This window comes from Acanthaster planci, linkage group LG17, assembly GCF_054643075.1.
Source record: "Acanthaster planci isolate LZ-2023a linkage group LG17, COTS_SCS, whole genome shotgun sequence".
In the NCBI taxonomy this organism is placed as follows: Eukaryota; Metazoa; Echinodermata; class Asteroidea; order Valvatida; family Acanthasteridae; genus Acanthaster; species Acanthaster planci.
In genome coordinates this window covers 2,983,758-3,000,139 of record NC_141793.1, presented here as the reverse complement: position 1 = coordinate 3,000,139, position 16,382 = coordinate 2,983,758, and the positions used below count along the sequence as shown (strand labels likewise).

The 16,382-nt window shown below is 44.1% G+C and overlaps 2 protein-coding genes across 3 annotated transcripts; both read right to left on the bottom strand.

Moving 5' to 3' along the window:
- Positions 1 to 1,127: 1,127 nt before the first annotated feature.
- On the bottom strand, positions 1,128 to 7,045 carry LOC110982545 (actin, cytoskeletal 1A-like). Its single transcript, XM_022241026.2, has 5 exons — positions 6,541 to 7,045; positions 5,176 to 5,343; positions 4,135 to 4,374; positions 3,498 to 3,744; positions 1,128 to 3,003 (listed from the first exon to the last, which is right to left on the bottom strand). Exons 2-5 carry the CDS (start codon positions 5,299 to 5,301, stop codon positions 2,468 to 2,470), a joined length of 1,149 nt encoding a protein of 382 aa, XP_022096718.2. The 5' UTR covers positions 5,302 to 5,343; positions 6,541 to 7,045; the 3' UTR covers positions 1,128 to 2,467.
- A 136-nt stretch (positions 7,046 to 7,181) lies between these two features.
- Positions 7,182 to 16,380, bottom strand: LOC110982555 (actin, cytoskeletal 1A-like). Of its 2 annotated transcripts, none has more exons than XM_087147774.1 (5): positions 16,147 to 16,380; positions 14,756 to 14,944; positions 13,667 to 13,900; positions 9,761 to 10,007; positions 7,182 to 8,231 (listed from the first exon to the last, which is right to left on the bottom strand). In XM_087147774.1, exons 2-5 carry the CDS (start codon positions 14,900 to 14,902, stop codon positions 7,696 to 7,698), a joined length of 1,164 nt encoding a protein of 387 aa, XP_087003900.1. In that variant the 5' UTR covers positions 14,903 to 14,944; positions 16,147 to 16,380; the 3' UTR covers positions 7,182 to 7,695. The 2 variants fall into 2 exon arrangements, with proteins under 2 accessions (XP_087003900.1, XP_022096737.2); XM_022241045.2 differs by lacking the exons at positions 7,182 to 8,231; positions 9,761 to 10,007 and adding exons at positions 10,405 to 12,462; positions 13,060 to 13,306 and having other exon boundaries at positions 16,147 to 16,378.
- Positions 16,381 to 16,382: the final 2 nt, after the last annotated feature.

The window sequence follows — 16,382 nt, the reverse complement described above, 5'->3', positions numbered from 1 at the left end:
CAAAGCCAAAAAGGGGACCTTTTCTCCACGCGGAGAAAATCATCCCCACAGCAGTTCCCGAGCCCTCGGTCATGCCTGAGCTAGGCCTGGACGACTGTTTTATGGTAGCCAATACATCCCTCAGGTCCCCTCCCTAACTACATTCCATTATGCTGCTTTGGAAGTACATTTGTAGCCACGCCCCCAAAATAACTCCGAGCTGCGAGGTGGATGTTTTATACTACAAGGTCATTTCCCGATCATATGGGCATCTTTGGGACACTGATCTTTAAAACATTCTTACTCTGCAGTGGTTGAGGTCTGGCCAATGGGAGTCTACAGGCTTGTGGTGTATGCCAGGGGTGAAGATTATATGAAATGTTTAACCATTGGCCCATTGGCAAAAAGTTATGACCATAATTATTTGGTGATATGTGGAGACTTTTATCCCCGCGGGGTTGGCAGATGTGAGTATCAGTAACAACAGATGAACCATTACTTTCTTTGTCAGACTTACAGTTAACAGCTTAAGACTCGCTTACAGACTGAGGACATCTGAGGAGTTGTTTTCGACATCCGAGGACGTGTTCCGTTTGAGAACGTCCTCAGTTTGAAATTGCTTGCAAGTCAAATGAGAGCGGCAATAAGTTTAAAGTATGAACACAGGAAATGAAGAGGCCTATTGACAACATGAACAAGCCGACGTGTGTGGCAGGGCGGACCAGGATCCAGTAAGTGAAAGCACAATATGTTTCAGCCGAATACACCATGTGATACCTATTTCGGGCTGCAACGATCTGCAATGTCATTGAGCATCACATTATCCGAGGAAGTGGGGAAACCCGACACACTCGTGTGCACTGTGATTTGCACTCCTGTCGATGCTGTCGCAGTGTGTTATCTTTACTTTGGCCAAAGTTCAGATGATGCTCTACTTTGCAGTGTTCATTTGGATCTAATTATAGCTCAGTGGCAGACTTCTGACACAGAAACCAGTATTTGGCGGCAAGTTAACTGGTAAGCACTGTTTTAAATATTGTCATCGTGTTGTTTGTATCCACGTGGTAACAGATTTTTATGCTGGCTGGTACATTTTCTGTCATGCTGTATGTGAATAGCAATAAATCGAACCAAATCAAACCCAATGCTTGACTGCCTCACCACCATTTTATTCTTTTTATCACGGGCCTACAAATATGCAAGGACATGTGTACATCAATACTAACTTATGATTAAAATAGCGTCCCCGATTGCTACAATCTATTGAAATCACTTACGGTATAGTGAAGAATTAACTTTCAGAGATAAAATTGAATAAGGACTTGATGATACGAAGGACACAGCGAAATCGCAGTATTCGAGTAAGCCATCACAAATCCACCACAGGTCATTCAGTCCCAAGCCAATTCGCAAACTATTCAAATGAGCTGTGACAAAAGCATTCTTTTGTCATTGTTCATCCAGATACTGAGGACTGACCTTGTGAAGGGAGTTGTGGCTGCACTTGTCAAGGGAGTGTGATGGACTCGGAAGCAACGCTAGGAACTAGTACGGTAGCCGATGCTATAGACATACCATCTTAGCTGCTTTGACGAAACTGCAGTTGGAAGACTGAGAGGCGATCCTCTACGTCTGAATGCGATCCTTTTTTCATTACTTCACACATTGCCTCTAAAAGGCATGAAATTCAAGCACTGCAGAAAACGAACTGAATGGATTTCGCCCTTCATGGAATAAAAAAAACAATGTGGGTTGCCGATGAAAAGGCACCGAACGCATATTGCTTTGATGTACTGTTAGTATGCCAAAACATTAGTAAACAATGAGTGAGCGACAGAGGAAAAGAATTACCCCGGAATTGTATCGTCAGATTACATTGATGAAATGGCATAAACCTTAATGTAAACCTGCAACATCACAATTAAAAGGAGGCAAAAGATACTTCAGAGGTTATCCATCTATGAAATCTACACAGCTCTCGGCTGAATTATTTATGAAAGGTACTTCTAAATAGTGTATCTCTATGATAATCTATTCAGCGCATAGCTGCCAAACAAAACCACTCAGGTTGACTTGAATCAAAGTTTGAAGGACTTAATTAAGTCAAATTTGGGTCTGCACTGTCGGTGAATAAAATTAAAATTATGACACCAAAGGTAAACCAGAAGCTGAAAAACTGATGGGTTAGGTGATCAAGAACAACTGCGTAGGGAAAGTACGGTTCCTGTCATTTAAGGTTGGAGAAAGCAGGAAATTCAGTGGTGTTTCTTATTTTTGCTTCCATCGCAATCCAGTAGCAAGTTGGCAATTCTGCTGCCAAGCGCCCTCTCGCGATGTCAGCCAAACGACAACTGTAAAATTATGTGACCCCATAACGTATCGGGATTTAAACATTCAATCCAATTACAATATTGCATCCATCCAGTATATAATTTAGCATCCCCAAACTGTAAGTCCTTCTTTTGACACAAAACATCGACGTCTTGGCCTATTTCGCTTCCTTTGCGCCACAGCGGTGCACGATACTTGGGCCAGACTCTTCGTATTCTTGCTTGCTGATCCACATCTGATGTAGGGTGAGCTGTTTGGCAAGGATAGAGCCACCTATCCACGCAGAGAACTTCCTTTCCTGAGGAGCGTAGACTTTGACCTTCGTCGATGGCGGGGCCAGGGCGGTCAACTCCTTCTGCATTCTATCGGCGAAGCCGGGGAACAGTGTGGAGCCGCCAGCAAGAACCACGGTAGCGTACAGGTCCTTGGTGTGCTCCGCCCCGCACTTCTCAATACTGTCGTGCGCGAGCTGGTGGAGTCCGGGCTGGGACTCCTCGTCGGCCAGGACCGCCGGCTGGAAGAGAGCCTCTGGGCAACGGAACCGCTCATTGCGCAGGGTGATGACCTCTCCGTCGCTGAGCTCGTAGCTGTGCTCCGGGGACACGTCGGGCATTTCCTTCTGCATCTCCTGGTCGAAGTCAAGCGCTATGTAGCACGACCTCTCCTTGTAGCCTCTGATGGCGTCTAAATCCACTGCAATAAAAACAAAGGTGATTTCGGATCGACATGAAACCAATGACTTAGTCCCAAGAGTCCTATTGGCTGCGAATTATCTTTGAAAATGAGTTTGATTCCTTTTCCAAAAGCACTGACAAAAAGGTACAGTCCAGCGTCAACAAATTATGGAGATCAGCGAAAGTTTAGGATTCATGCCGAAGATGGTGGGCAGATTTGACAAAGCGGGAACCAGCTACTGGAAATATGCAGGTGTGTCATATCTTGGCTGGAAATCAGCTTTTGATATAGAGCAAATCTTATTCTTACAAATTTGCCTGCTTGGCAGCTCTATGAAGTTCTAGCTCCTGCGTCGTAGTCAATGAAAAAGGAAGACTGCTTCATCGGCTACGATAAAAGAATATTCTGCGACGTTTGCGCAATGCACCTTTCAAGTCATGTTTCTGAGCAGGAAAATGCTTAGGGATGGAGTCAGCTGAAATCTAGCCTGAGAAGGTGGTGTAAAAACTTACACCGCGTTTTGAAATTGTATCCGCTTTCCGTAAGGATCTTCGTTAGGTACCACGTCAGATCATAGCCGCTGTAGTCCACACTGAGAATGGCGTCGGTCACCGCGTAGCCGTCGCAGACGGGCACCGCGTGCGAAGCGCCGTGACCCAACTCGCACACGAGTCCCGTAGTTCGACCTGAGGCGTAGAGTGACAACACAGGCTGCATGGCCACGTAGATGGCAGGCGCTTTGAAGGTCTCAAACATGATCTATGGATAGATTACAAATCAACTTCTGTAAGTTCTGAAGGAACATTAATTGGTCTTAGCAATTTAACAAATCAATCGTTGTTCGCAGGAAACTAAGCCCCAAACTATACTGCTTTTTCACAGACACAAAGCGTTAACCGTAAGCAGCCTTCGATCCATCGAATTTAACATTAACTTTTTTACACATACAATGGTGGGTTGGTGTGAAAAAGTAATTAATCATTATAAAAGGATTTAATAAATTATACAAAATAAACTAGAAATTAAAGCTTTTTTCTCAGGTAGAACCCTCACAGGGGTTGAATAAATATCACGGGGCTGCAAAAATGAGGCGCACTTTGCGACTTTGAAGAACAAAGTGATGTTGCATGTAACAATAACTTTTTTCACCTGTGCCATCTTTTCCCTGTTGGCCTTGGGGTTAAGGGGAGCTTCAGTCAGTAGCACAGAGTGCTCCTCCGGTGCCACGTGCAGCTCGTTGTGGAAGGTGTGATGCCAGATCTTCTCCATATCGTCCCACTTTGTGACGACACCGTGCTCAATGGGGTACCTTATGCTGAGAACACCTTTCAGGCGCCGGGCTTCACCTCCGATGTAGGTGTCCTTTTGTCCTGGGCCAGCCACGCCAGCCTGGTGAATGAAGAAAAAGCACCCAGATTTAAAATTCCCACAATTCAAAGAGCTTTAGGCCAATGTTTGACTTTTCTGTCATATTCAACTAAACCTCTTTAAGGAGACAATACTCTTCCGTGTCATTGGACGCCATCTTGTATTTATAGCAGCCTACAGGTGACTGTAGGTCTTGGGAGGTCTTCAAGAAGTTATCAACGTCCTTAAAAAATCAGGAGTGATGCCTTGTCGGAACTTGAAGCGTGCAAACACAAGAAACGTGTGTTATAATGGTTTCATATATCAGCATCTCCCCATGTGGGTTGGCATGTAGGTCGTCGCATTGTCCGGCTCAACGGCTTAATGAACAACCGCTCAAATGCTTACGAATAACCGATTAAGCTTGAATGACTGGGTAGCTCCACAGTGATGGGGGAATGACCGTAAAGATGGCTCTCTGCAAGATTGACTATGACTGTCAAATTGACAGGTCGACGACTGATCGACCGATTAAATGATGTTTTTTTTCGGGGGGGGGGGGGAGCGGAGTGACTGCTCACCAAAAACGCTGGTTGGACGACTAAACTATGATTGAATGGCTACACGGCCAAGCGAATGAACACAGGCAATACGCGGCTGCCCGAGTAACCACTTGTTTAATAAACGGAAAAATTAAAATTGGGTCAATTGTGCTTGCAAGATGATCGAGTGATTGATTCAGTTTCATCAATTTTATGTGTCGCTCCTTACAACTTTGCTCTTTCCTCGAATTAGTAGTAGGGATATTGGAGGGGTTCTGAACGTACAATCTATTAGACTTACATGGCGCGGTATTCCGACGACGTTGGGGAACACGGCCTTCGGCTCGTCCTCTCCAGTCACACCGGCCTTGATACTATCGGAACCGTTGTCAATCACCAGGGAGGTTGCTTTGTTACCGCCAGACATTTCTAACAAAGGTGTATTTTGCGTTTCACAAAACTGTAAAACCTAAAGTCGTTGACAGGCCATAAAAGCGGAAAACCATTGTAAAAATTATAGATCAACTGTCGCCAAATGTGGTGATGAAAATTTATTTCAGGAATTCGACCAGGAAATCCACGTCGTATGAGACAGGGTTACCATAGTCACATAATCGCTTTACGCCAAATTTAATCTGTGAAATGAAGGATATCTTTATAAACATCTGTATTGCAACAATAAAGAAGAGGAATATAGTTCAACTGTCTAAAGACAATAGATTGCAACGATGATCTACATTCAACTACATATTATTATTCTGATGAACCGTTTGATTTAGTTCAATACAGTACAATCGACATATACTTTCGCACAGGTGAACCATAATTTTCCGAGGCACCAGGGGTCACGCCCCTAACTTCCTAAGGCTACATAAAATGAAAAGCGATTTGGAAACTAGTACATTTCTTCCCAAAGCACGTAAAAATCCTCAGTTTAGCCTTAACTATTACCCTTAGGAAGGCCATAGTCGGTCACATAAAGAAATATCCAACTTTTTACTGTCTGCGTGGGCAAGTGTTGCCCCCCATACGAAATTTTGGCTTTGGTTCAGCCCTTGTCAGGGGACAAAGTGAACAAAAAGTGGTCTCAATAGCCAAACATGGCATGGGGAAATCTGCATACCGTCGCACCACGTAGGCCGCAGTTCTTTAGAGAATGCAGCAGTACCTGACTGTTCCAATCCCAATAATCAACAAGTGATAATTACCGGGCATTTATTTATACTCGGCCAATTTGACATGGAATCGCATACTCAGGAAACAAGAGAAAAAAATGGTTTCCTCGTAAATCAGGTCTATTCTTTAGGGCTTTGAATACTATCGATGAACTGGTTTGAACTTGAACTACTGCATACATGTATATCTTCTTCAAGTCAGCCTTGGCACACATCGACACTCGACATTCCCAATCATGGTTGGCTCCTACAAATAGATGTATTTATCACGGCGCAATTACTGATTTTCCTGCTAAATTCTCTGACCATATCATTTGGGAATATTATTAACCCCTACCACCGATCATCCTACTGAATTATCACATGAACAAGCATTACATACTACACTCATGTCGCCAAACAAAAAGAGAGGAAAAGCTCCCTACTCTTCACATAATTACACTGTGAGCATCTAGTTCTGTCCTCATTAACATAAATCCAGAATTAATTACCTGCTTTTTTCGAGTCCCTATCCCTCGTCACTCGACGTCGGAAGAAAGTCTGAAGTACGCAGGCACTGAGTCTAGTTGGCCGCAGAACGGAAATCACAGGCAGTTTGGGCAGAGACTTCCGGGTTGCAAAAACGTAGTCGCACGATTGCTGTCACTTGTGGAAAATTCAGTATACTAGGCTGCAAAAATGCTCACTAGTATTAAGTAGCAGCAATCGTGTTACTGTACTGAATGGGTCGATCAGACTAGCTGTCGGTGTTTAAAAGCTACGGTCATTATCATACGCGGTGGCCAACGTGCATGACGCCATAATAACGTGAACTTTGATACATGCAAGACCAACTAGTCGACGATCTTTCCTACTTCAGCCACAGTACAGTCCACCGTACTACTAGGCCTGTTAACGTGCCAAAACTCTGGTCAGATTGTTTTTTTTTTAATGCGGCAGTAATGCAATGCGACCCGTCTCCGGATGGTAGATTCAATATCACAACTGGAGGAAGGGACATTCATAATAATTTATGCTAATGTTCTTGATTGTGGGAAGGTCACGTACACGTAGTTCACTTGCCGACTTACATGTACAGTAATGTACATGTAACAGTCACTGTTGGCGTAATTTCACAATTTAAACATATATATATATATAGGCCTTTTGTAAAACCCTACTTTTTAATCATTGAAAAGCTTTACATAAAACTGTGCTTGCTCAGAGTATTTCTGACAGAAGGTGCTTTTCGAATAATTATACAGGTCTTAACTGTCAAAAATCCTTCTTAGGTTAACTTTAAATCTAGAGAACTTAAATTAACTTGAACCTGCTGTTTCAGTGGTTCAATCTAAAGAGACACAGCAGAAGGTTAAAAAATGGCGGGTGAACTACAACTGCGTAAGTAAAGTACTGTCATTTACAGCTAGAAAGAGGGTAGAGCACTTGGTGCATGCTGTTCGAAATGTGTTACTGACATCCAGTGTCCAATTGGAGGTTCTGCTGTCAAACGCCCTCTCGCGATGTCAGGCAACCCACAATAGTTACTGTAAAAAGGTATGACCCCATTTAAAAATTCAATCCAATTACAATATTGCATCTAGTATATAACTTTGCATCCTCAATTTGTAAGTCCTTCTTTTGACACAAGACATCGACGTTTTGGCCTATTTAGCCTCCTTCGCACCGCAGCGGTGCACGATACTTGGGCCAGACTCTTCGTATTCTTGCTTGCTGATCCACATCTGATGTAGGGTGAGCTGTTTGGCAAGGATAGAGCCACCTATCCACGCAGAGAGCTTCCTTTCCTGAGGAGCGTAGACTTTGACCTTCGTCGACGGCGGAGCCAGGGCGGTCAACTCCTTTTCCATCCTTTCGGCGAAGCCGGTGAACAGGGTGGAGCCGCCAGCAAGAACCACGGTAGCGTACAGGTCCTTGGCGAGCTCCGCCCCGCATTTCGCGATGCTGTCGTGCGCGAGCTGGTGGAGTCCGGGCTGGGACTCCTCGTCGGCCAGGACCGCCGGCTGGAAGAGAGCCTCCGGGCAACGGAACCGCTCATTGCGCAGGGTGATGACCTCTCCGTCGCTGAGCTCGTAGCTGTGCTCCGGGGACACGTCGGGCATTTCCTTCTGCATCTCCAGGTCGAAGTCAAGCGCTATGTAGCACGACCTCTCCTTGTAGCCTCTGATGGCGTCTAAATCCACTGCAATAAAAACAAAGGTGATTTCGGATCGACATGAAACCAATGACTTAGTCCCAAGAGTCCTACTGGCTGCAAATTATCTTTGAAAATGAGTTTGATTCCTTTTCCAAAAGCACTGACAAAAAGGTACAGTCCAGCGTCAACAAATTATGGAGATCAGCGAGAGTTTAATATTCATGCCAAAGATGGTGGGCAGATTTGACAGATCAAATTGATGTGCTAGGCAAAAACCAAGCGGGAACCAGCTACTGGAAATATGCAGGTGTGTCATATCTTGGCTGGAAATCAGCTTTTGATATAGAGCAAACCTTATTCGCGCTTACAAATTTGCCTGCTTGGCAGCTCTATGAAGTTCTAGCTCCTGCTTCGTAGTCAATGAAAAAGGAAGACTGTTTCATCGGCTACGATAAAAGAATATTCGGCGACGTTCGCAATGCACCTTGGGATAGGTTGACAAACAATCAAGGAATTTTATGCACAACCCTTCTGAGGAAGTGTACCTGCTAAACATTAGTCTGTCTCCAATGGGAGACTTTGAGACGCTGGTGGCAGCAAACATACCGGACTTTTCACCACAGACATTATGCACAGACCGCCAGTCTTAGGCGTATGACCGTGATTTTGAAAAGTGTGGGCAAACAATAGGCGAAGCGATGGATGGCAGCGCGTTCAGTGCGCATTACACGCAACGCACTTTACATTGCCTCAAATTTTGTTAACATGTGCTCCCAAAATACGTTCAGCTTTATTTGCTCCTCTGTTCTGCTATCTCCTTTTCAAACGTTGCAACCGCATTATTTTGAATCCCTTGGGGTTAGATTAAGTAAACAGTGGATTTTTTTACAATCGAAAAATGGCTTCATAGAATTTTATGGCTGGGATTCTTCAACTGTGAGTAAACTCCCTAAACCGAGGGGTGAATTTGCCCATAATTTTGATTTCAGTCGGGTGCCGCGCAGATCACGAAAACCCCCTGTAGTTTTGAATAGGATCTGGTGGCCTATGCGTTTATATGTCTGTGTTTTTCACAGTTTTACGCGTCCTCATAACTATGCGCGCATGCTCAGAACGCGCGCATGCACAGAACTTCAACATGAACAATGGACTGGTATGTTTGCCGCCACCAAACGTCTCAAAGATTCCCATTGATCACATGCTCAGCTCAGAACCACGCCATGTTCTTTTCACATAATGGTGATGCATTGTACATTTAGGGTAAAGTTCTTCACAAAAATCGAAACAGAGAGTAAGGAGAATCCCTTCCCTGACCACCACTTTCTGTCTGAAACCATGACCGTGAACATGAATAATCTAGTATTTGCCAATCGGATTTGAAGCTCACTCATCCTAAATTGACCAATCACATTTATTTTGATGGACGTGATACGAAGAAGAAAACGGGTTTGCTTTCCCATTCGTTCGTTCTTAAACAACGCATGGCTTTCATGCATGTCATATTACTGAGCAGCAAAATGCTTCGGGGTGGAGTCAGCTGAGATTTTGCCTGAGAAGGTGGTGTAAAAACTTACACCGCGTGTTGAAATTGTATCCGCTTTCCGTAAGGATCTTCGTTAGGTACCACGTCAGATCATAGCCGCTGTAGTCCACACTGAGAATGGCGTCGGTCACCGCGTAGCCGTCGCAGACGGGCACCGCGTGCGAAGCGCCGTGACCCGACTCGCACACGAGTCCCGTAGTTCGACCTGAGGCGTAGAGTGACAACACAGGCTGCATGGCCACGTAGATGGCAGGCGCTTTGAAGGTCTCAAACATGATCTATGGATATATTACAAATCAACTTCTGTAAGTTCTGAAGGAACATTAATTGCTAAAATGCATGTATATGATCAGTACGTGCTCTGCTTGCGTTTCATGAGCCTCAAAATGCAAGATTACAGTGCACGTACATGCACAGTACACGTATATATACGGTACTGTGCTTGTAAGTTAATAGTAACGATCGCGACGCGGAGCGTTCGATTTGCCTGCTGTATAATGCTGCTGGGCCTTAGATAAACCAAACTGATGTAAAAGGAAAAAAAATTAACCAAATGAAAAAGAAGAAAAAAAACCCAAGGAATACCCATCAAAGAAAGAGAGAAAAAACAAAATCTAATAAACAACCAACAAAACACCCCAACGAACAAACACAACAAGAAGCAAACACACCAACAACCAAAACAAACAAAAAACAAAAAAATATTATTGATATGTAAACAAAACAAAGCATAAAACCTGACTCCACTTCCTTCGGACGTTTTTATAGTTGAGACGCTCAGTTTGCCAAAACCGAAGCAAACCCACACGATTTTCAAACAAACGCCCTTTATATTAAAGAAAACGGAATACGGAGCTAGAGTAAACCTTCAAGTTGATTCAGTGTTTGGCAGGGGATTGATCAATGGGACCATACAATAGAAACATTCTACTAAATTTCACTAAAAGCCTTGAAACTACACTTTTGTTTCAATTAACCTTACTTTAAATTTTGTTTTGATATTCTAACCCACTCACACATCTAGTAGCTTTTTGTCTTAGCGCTAACGCACATTTGTGTATTCATGAGTAAACCATGATGCCATCCAAGACACTGAATTTCAACGCTGCACTATTTGTGCACCAAAAATTATAGATTTTTTTAAATACTGCCATTGTAGATTTCATTTCCCCTTTGGTAATTAATTGCCGTTAGTAAACTGCAATAATAGAGTGAACAACATTTTCTCAGAAATGCTTTTACATAGCAAATTTGGAGTTCACGACCTGAACATGAAAATATGCAAATTGTACAGGGTCTTCCTGGATTTACATCAAGGCGGAAGCGCCCTCACTTGCGTTCAAAACGTATAGTTTCAGTTTGTTTAACTCCAAAAGAGTTGTCCAACAGTCTTCATGCATTGACAAAGAGTACATACATACACACACAAAAATGATTCTGAGAAAACTCCATTGCAGGGGCCCTATAAATCTCATTTAAAGCCCACTCTAGTTGTCGGCGATGCATTGTGCTGGGTTCTGTGCAAGATGTCTGCTGTGGCTTTCCTGTACAGTTAGCACGAAGCTAAGAGTAGGTGCGAACTTGGTACATTTTCTATAGTCGGCTCGATCTATCCTTGAAGTATATAAAAACCTTGAGGCACACTGGGCCTGGGTCACCGTTGGCGTAATTACACAATTTAAACATATATAGACCTTTTGTAAAACCCTACTTTTTAATCATTGAAAAGCTTCCCATAAAACTGTGCTTGCTCAGAGTATTTCTGACAGAAGGTGCTTTTCGAATAATTATACAGCTAAGGCTGTCAAAAATCCTTCTCAGGTTAACTTTAAATCTAGAGAACTTAAATTAACTTGAACCTGCTGTTTCAGTGGTTCAATCTAAAGAGACACAGCAGAAGGTTAAAAAAATGGCGGGTGAACTACAACTGCGTGAGTAAAGTACTGTCATTTACAGCTAGAAAGAGAGTAGAGCACTTGGTGCATGCTGTTCGAAATGTTTTACTGACATCCAGTGTCCAATCGGAGGCTCTGCTGTCAAACGCCCTCTCGCGATGTTAGGCAACCCGCAACAGTTACTGTAAAAAGGTATGACCCCATTTAAAAATTCATTCCAATTACAATATTGCATCTAGTATATAACTTTGCATCCTCAATTTGTAAGTCCTTCTTTTGACACAAGACATCGAAGTTTTGGCCTATTTCGCCTCCTTCGCACCGCAGCGGTGCACGATACTTGGGCCAGACTCTTCGTATTCTTGCTTGCTGATCCACATCTTATGTAGGGTGAGCTGTTTGGCAAGGATAGAGCCACCTATCCACGCAGAGAACTTCCTCTCCTGGGGAGCGTAGACTTTGACCTTCGTCGACGGCGGGGCCCGGGCGGTCAACTCCTTTTCCAGCCTTTCGGCGAAGCCGGTGAACAGGGTGGAGCCGCCAGCAAGAACCACGGCAGCGTACAGGTCCTTGGCGTGCTCCGCCCCGCACTTCTCAATGCTGTCGTGCGCGAGCTGGTGGAGTCCGGGCTGGGAATCCCCGTAGGGCAGGAACGCCGGCTGGAAGAGAGCCTCCGGGCAACGGAACCGCTCATTGCGCAGGGTGATGACCTCTCCGTTAATGAGCTCGTAGCTGTGCTCCGGGGACACGTCGGGCATTTCTTTCTGCATCTCCTGGTCGAAGTCAAGCGCCACGTAGCACGACCTCTCGATGTAGCCGCTGATGACGTCTAAATCCACTGCAATGAAGAAGCCAAAGGAATTAATTCTAAGAGCCCTACTGAGAGCAAATTATCTTTGAAAGTACGTAGAACATTAAGTTGTCTGGACTTCAAAAGAAACATCGATCGCCATACTTTATGGGGGAATTTCCACAGGTAAAGTAAAAAAGTTAAAACAGACACATTACCATAACAGCCTTGAACGAGAAGCCAAGTTAACAAGGAGACTTGGCCGCGTCCAAATCACTTCGGTTGGAAATTACAGCTGAGAACGGCTGCGACGACTACCACGGACTCGTGCATGGGTAATTTGTAGCCACAGCCAAGTAATTCGGATAAGTCCATCAAGCAAAAATTAATTACATAACAACGGCAACCAGATATATTCGCTTAGCAAATTGATGCACCTAGCAAGAATCAGGTGGGAACATACGTTCGTGCTCTAAAGCTCTGCGAAATTGGAAGTTGTACTGTGCTGTAACGTTTTACTGTTTCCTTGTATAAATGATTACATAATGTCTCAACTGTAAATCCTGGGCTTATGGACACAAGATAATTTGGGGTCGGATTCCAGTGGCTGTGTGTCAACCTGAGAAGGTGGTGTAAAAGACTTACACCATGTATTCAAGTTAAAACCACTCTCCGTAAGGATCTTCAGTAGGCACGACGTCAGATTGAAACCGCCGTAGTCGACACTGAGAATGGCGTCGGTCACCGCGTAGCCGTCGCGGACGGGCACGGCGTGCGAAGCGCGGTAGCCCGACTCGCACACGAGTCCGGTGGTTCGACCGGAGGCGTAGAGGGACAACACAGGCTGCATGGCCACGTAGATGGCAGGCGCTTTGAAGGTCTCAAACATGATCTATGAGTACATTACAGATCAACTTCTGTGAGTTCAAAAGGTACATTTTTGCTTTAAACCGTGTAAATATCAATCTCTGTTGACAGTAAATATGTTCTAATCTCCAAACTGCTGTTATTTAAAAAAAGTCCTGATAAAACATGTTAACTTCAAATAGTTGGGGTAAAAACAGTGAATTAAAACTTTATACATATAACTGGATTCCATAAACGATACAAAGTAAGCCTGAAAAGAAAACACTATTCTAAAGTAGAACCCTCAGAGGAATACATTTAGTGTGCTGCAAAACGAGGAAAATCCCAGGCATCTTCAGTGGCACTAACAACTTTGTTGAGCAAAGTGACGTAACATTTTTTTCACCTGCGCCATCTTTTCCCTGTTGGCCTTGGGGTTCAGGGGAGCTTCAGTCAGCAGCACAGGGTGCTCTTCTGGTGCCACACGCAACTCGTTGTAGAAGGTGTGATGCCAGGTCTTCTCCATATCGTCCCAGTTGGTGACGATACCGTGCTCAATGGGGTGCTTAAGGGTCAGGATACCTCTCTTCAGCAAAGCTTCAGCGCCGAAGTACGTGTCCTTTAGGTCAAGTACATGTGTCTATTACAAAAAAAATGGAGACCTCTCAAAGACATTCTCAACACCCTATAAGAATTCAGGAGTGATACTTTGTCGGATCAGTAAAAGACACCCTTTGGCCACCACAGTGGGAAAACTTACAAATACATAATGAACAACTTTTCCACTGGGGATTTGCATATGGATCGAAGCACCTTGTCTGCATGGTTAAACGACTAGATGAACAAAGGAGGGAATGGGTGAGAGTGAGTGATTGAGCTCGAATGATCGAGTGGCTGGAGCGATTGAATAAGATGTTGAAGCAACTGCCTGTAAGAATCAGTGATGAACTAAGTTGACCAGCCCACTGGCTGACCAACCCAGCGACTGACTGATTCTAGAAGGCTGACTATCCAATACACTACAGCTGAGGTCGCACGAGAAATGCTGACCGAATGTGTGAATGACTGCACGTGAGCCAGCACAGGCAAACAAACGGCTGTGTAAGTATTAAATCAACTGTGTATATCTTTTTCTGCCTACACTGACAGTTTTAATACCTGGCTGATCGATCGATTCCAAACCGACTGATTGATTGATTGGTTGGTTGAATTGGATTGGACTGAATTGTATTGGACTGAATTGTACTGGACTGAATTGCATTGGACTGGACCTGACTGTATTGGATTTGATTGGTTTGGATTGGAATGGATTGGTTTGGATTGGATCAAATCGGTTTGGATTAGATAGGATTGAATTGGATTGGAATGGATCGAATCGGTTTGGATTAGATTGGATTGAATTGGATTGGATTAGATCGGATTGGATGTACCCTCGCTTGTATTCTGCACTTTCTTTGAGGTTCTTGGGGAGATCAGTGAGGTTTTTAAAATCTACCTGTGCATACTGCAGCGTAGAATCGCGAGGTTTCCCGACGACGGTGCGGAACACAACCTTCGGCTCTTCATCTCCAGCCAAACCGGCCTTGATGGTACCAGAGCCGTTGTCTATCACCAGGGAGGTTGCTCCGTTATCGCCAGACATTTTGACAAATGCTTATCGTGTCACAAAAATGTCAACCTGAAGCTGTTGACATGTAACAAAAGGGAAACATCAAATAAAAGGTGAAATTACGACATAATTCCCAGACGGCGGACACATTGCTAACTCGGACACATATTTCCAGCTCGGACACATACATGTATTTCTAACTGGGACACATATTTCTAACTGGGACACATATTTCTAACTGGGACACATATTTCCAACTCGGACACATTCATGTATTTCTAACTCGGACACATATTTCTAACTGGGACACATATTTCCAACTCGGACACATTCATGTATTTCTAACTCGGACACATATTTCTAACTGGGACACATATTTCTAACTCGGACACATACTTCTAATTCGGACACATATTTCTAATTTGGACACACATTTTTCTAACTGGGACACATTTTTCTAGGAACAATGAGCCAGTTCAGCATTTCAAAAAGTCGAGGTCTTTCGGGAACAAAGCACGCGCGCTAATTAGCGTATGCCTACGCTGATTGGACCAAATCATATGAGACGTTTTTTATTCTTTCGATATCTATGGACAGGACAGACTTATCGCGTGCGCGCGTAGTTGTTCGCGAGGTAGCTCTGTTGAAATATCGCTGGGACATTATCTTGTTTTAATAATTCGCTGTTAAATTAGTGATTTTGTTTACCTTTTAAGCACTACTGGAACCCTAAATTTTTGGAAATATAACCAGGGAAAGGCGATTTAGGGAGCTTATGCATTCCCCGAAATTTCAAGACTTACAGCCCCTCAGAAAGAGACCACAAGGGCCACATGAAGAAATTCCAAAGATTCGGTTAGGGATATGCCCTCCCCATGCCTAGCCAAACACGCGACGGCGTGGGGAAAATGCGTGCACTAGTATACATACAACGCGTGGGGGCGCCATTCATTCGAGTATGAGGTTAAGACTTCCGGGTTGCCAAATCCGTGGCTCGAACCATGGAGGAGGCCCTCCATACTCAAACGACTGCTGTCGGCGTTGAGTGGAAAAATTCTCTGCTGCCATAATGCACACAAACTATCCTGCGGCTTGCATTTTACTTATGAGACATTGAACGAGGGTTTAACGTGCCCTACTTTACGCCTACTGGTATTACTATTAGTCTTGTATTATAGCCATTTATTATATTAACCACTCAACGATCATACTAGGCTTATATACTACCTATTACTATATTAATACTACTAGGTCACAGGTAGGCTAATTGAACTTACTTGCTTGCACTTCCAGGTGGCCCGGTCTCGTCCTGTTCCCTGTCTGAACATACAGTGTACAGCTAGCAAGTTACTTCCAGCAGTGCCTTCGTGAATAACACGAGATGCGACACAGACTGCCAGCCATCCACAAACGTAAACAAGCTCAATGCATAGTTAATAGGGGTGCGCGTGCCGGGGCGTGCCTACGTCCTTGCCATGTCATTTCGAGGATGTTATCGCTTTGTGCGCGTGCG

What these genes read in the sequence shown, in the direction of transcription:
- LOC110982545 (XM_022241026.2), bottom strand. Translation starts at nt 5,301, where the DNA reads ATGTCTGGCGGTAACAAAGCAACCTCCCTGGTGATTGACAACGGTTCC. An exon ending in TCGTCGGAATACCGCGCCAT is followed by an intron (nt 4,375 to 5,175) that starts GTAAGTCTAATA and finishes TTCATTCACCAG; the next exon opens with GCTGGCGTGGCTGGCCCAGG. An exon ending in ATACAATTTCAAAACGCGGT is followed by an intron (nt 3,004 to 3,497) that starts GTAAGTTTTTAC and finishes TTTTTATTGCAG; the next exon opens with TGGATTTAGACGCCATCAGA.
- LOC110982555 (XM_087147774.1), bottom strand. Translation starts at nt 14,902, where the DNA reads ATGTCTGGCGATAACGGAGCAACCTCCCTGGTGATAGACAACGGCTCT. An exon ending in CTACGCTGCAGTATGCACAG is followed by an intron (nt 13,901 to 14,755) that starts GTAGATTTTAAA and finishes TTTTTGTAATAG; the next exon opens with ACACATGTACTTGACCTAAA. An exon ending in ATACAATTTCAACACGCGGT is followed by an intron (nt 8,232 to 9,760) that starts GTAAGTTTTTAC and finishes TTTTTATTGCAG; the next exon opens with TGGATTTAGACGCCATCAGA.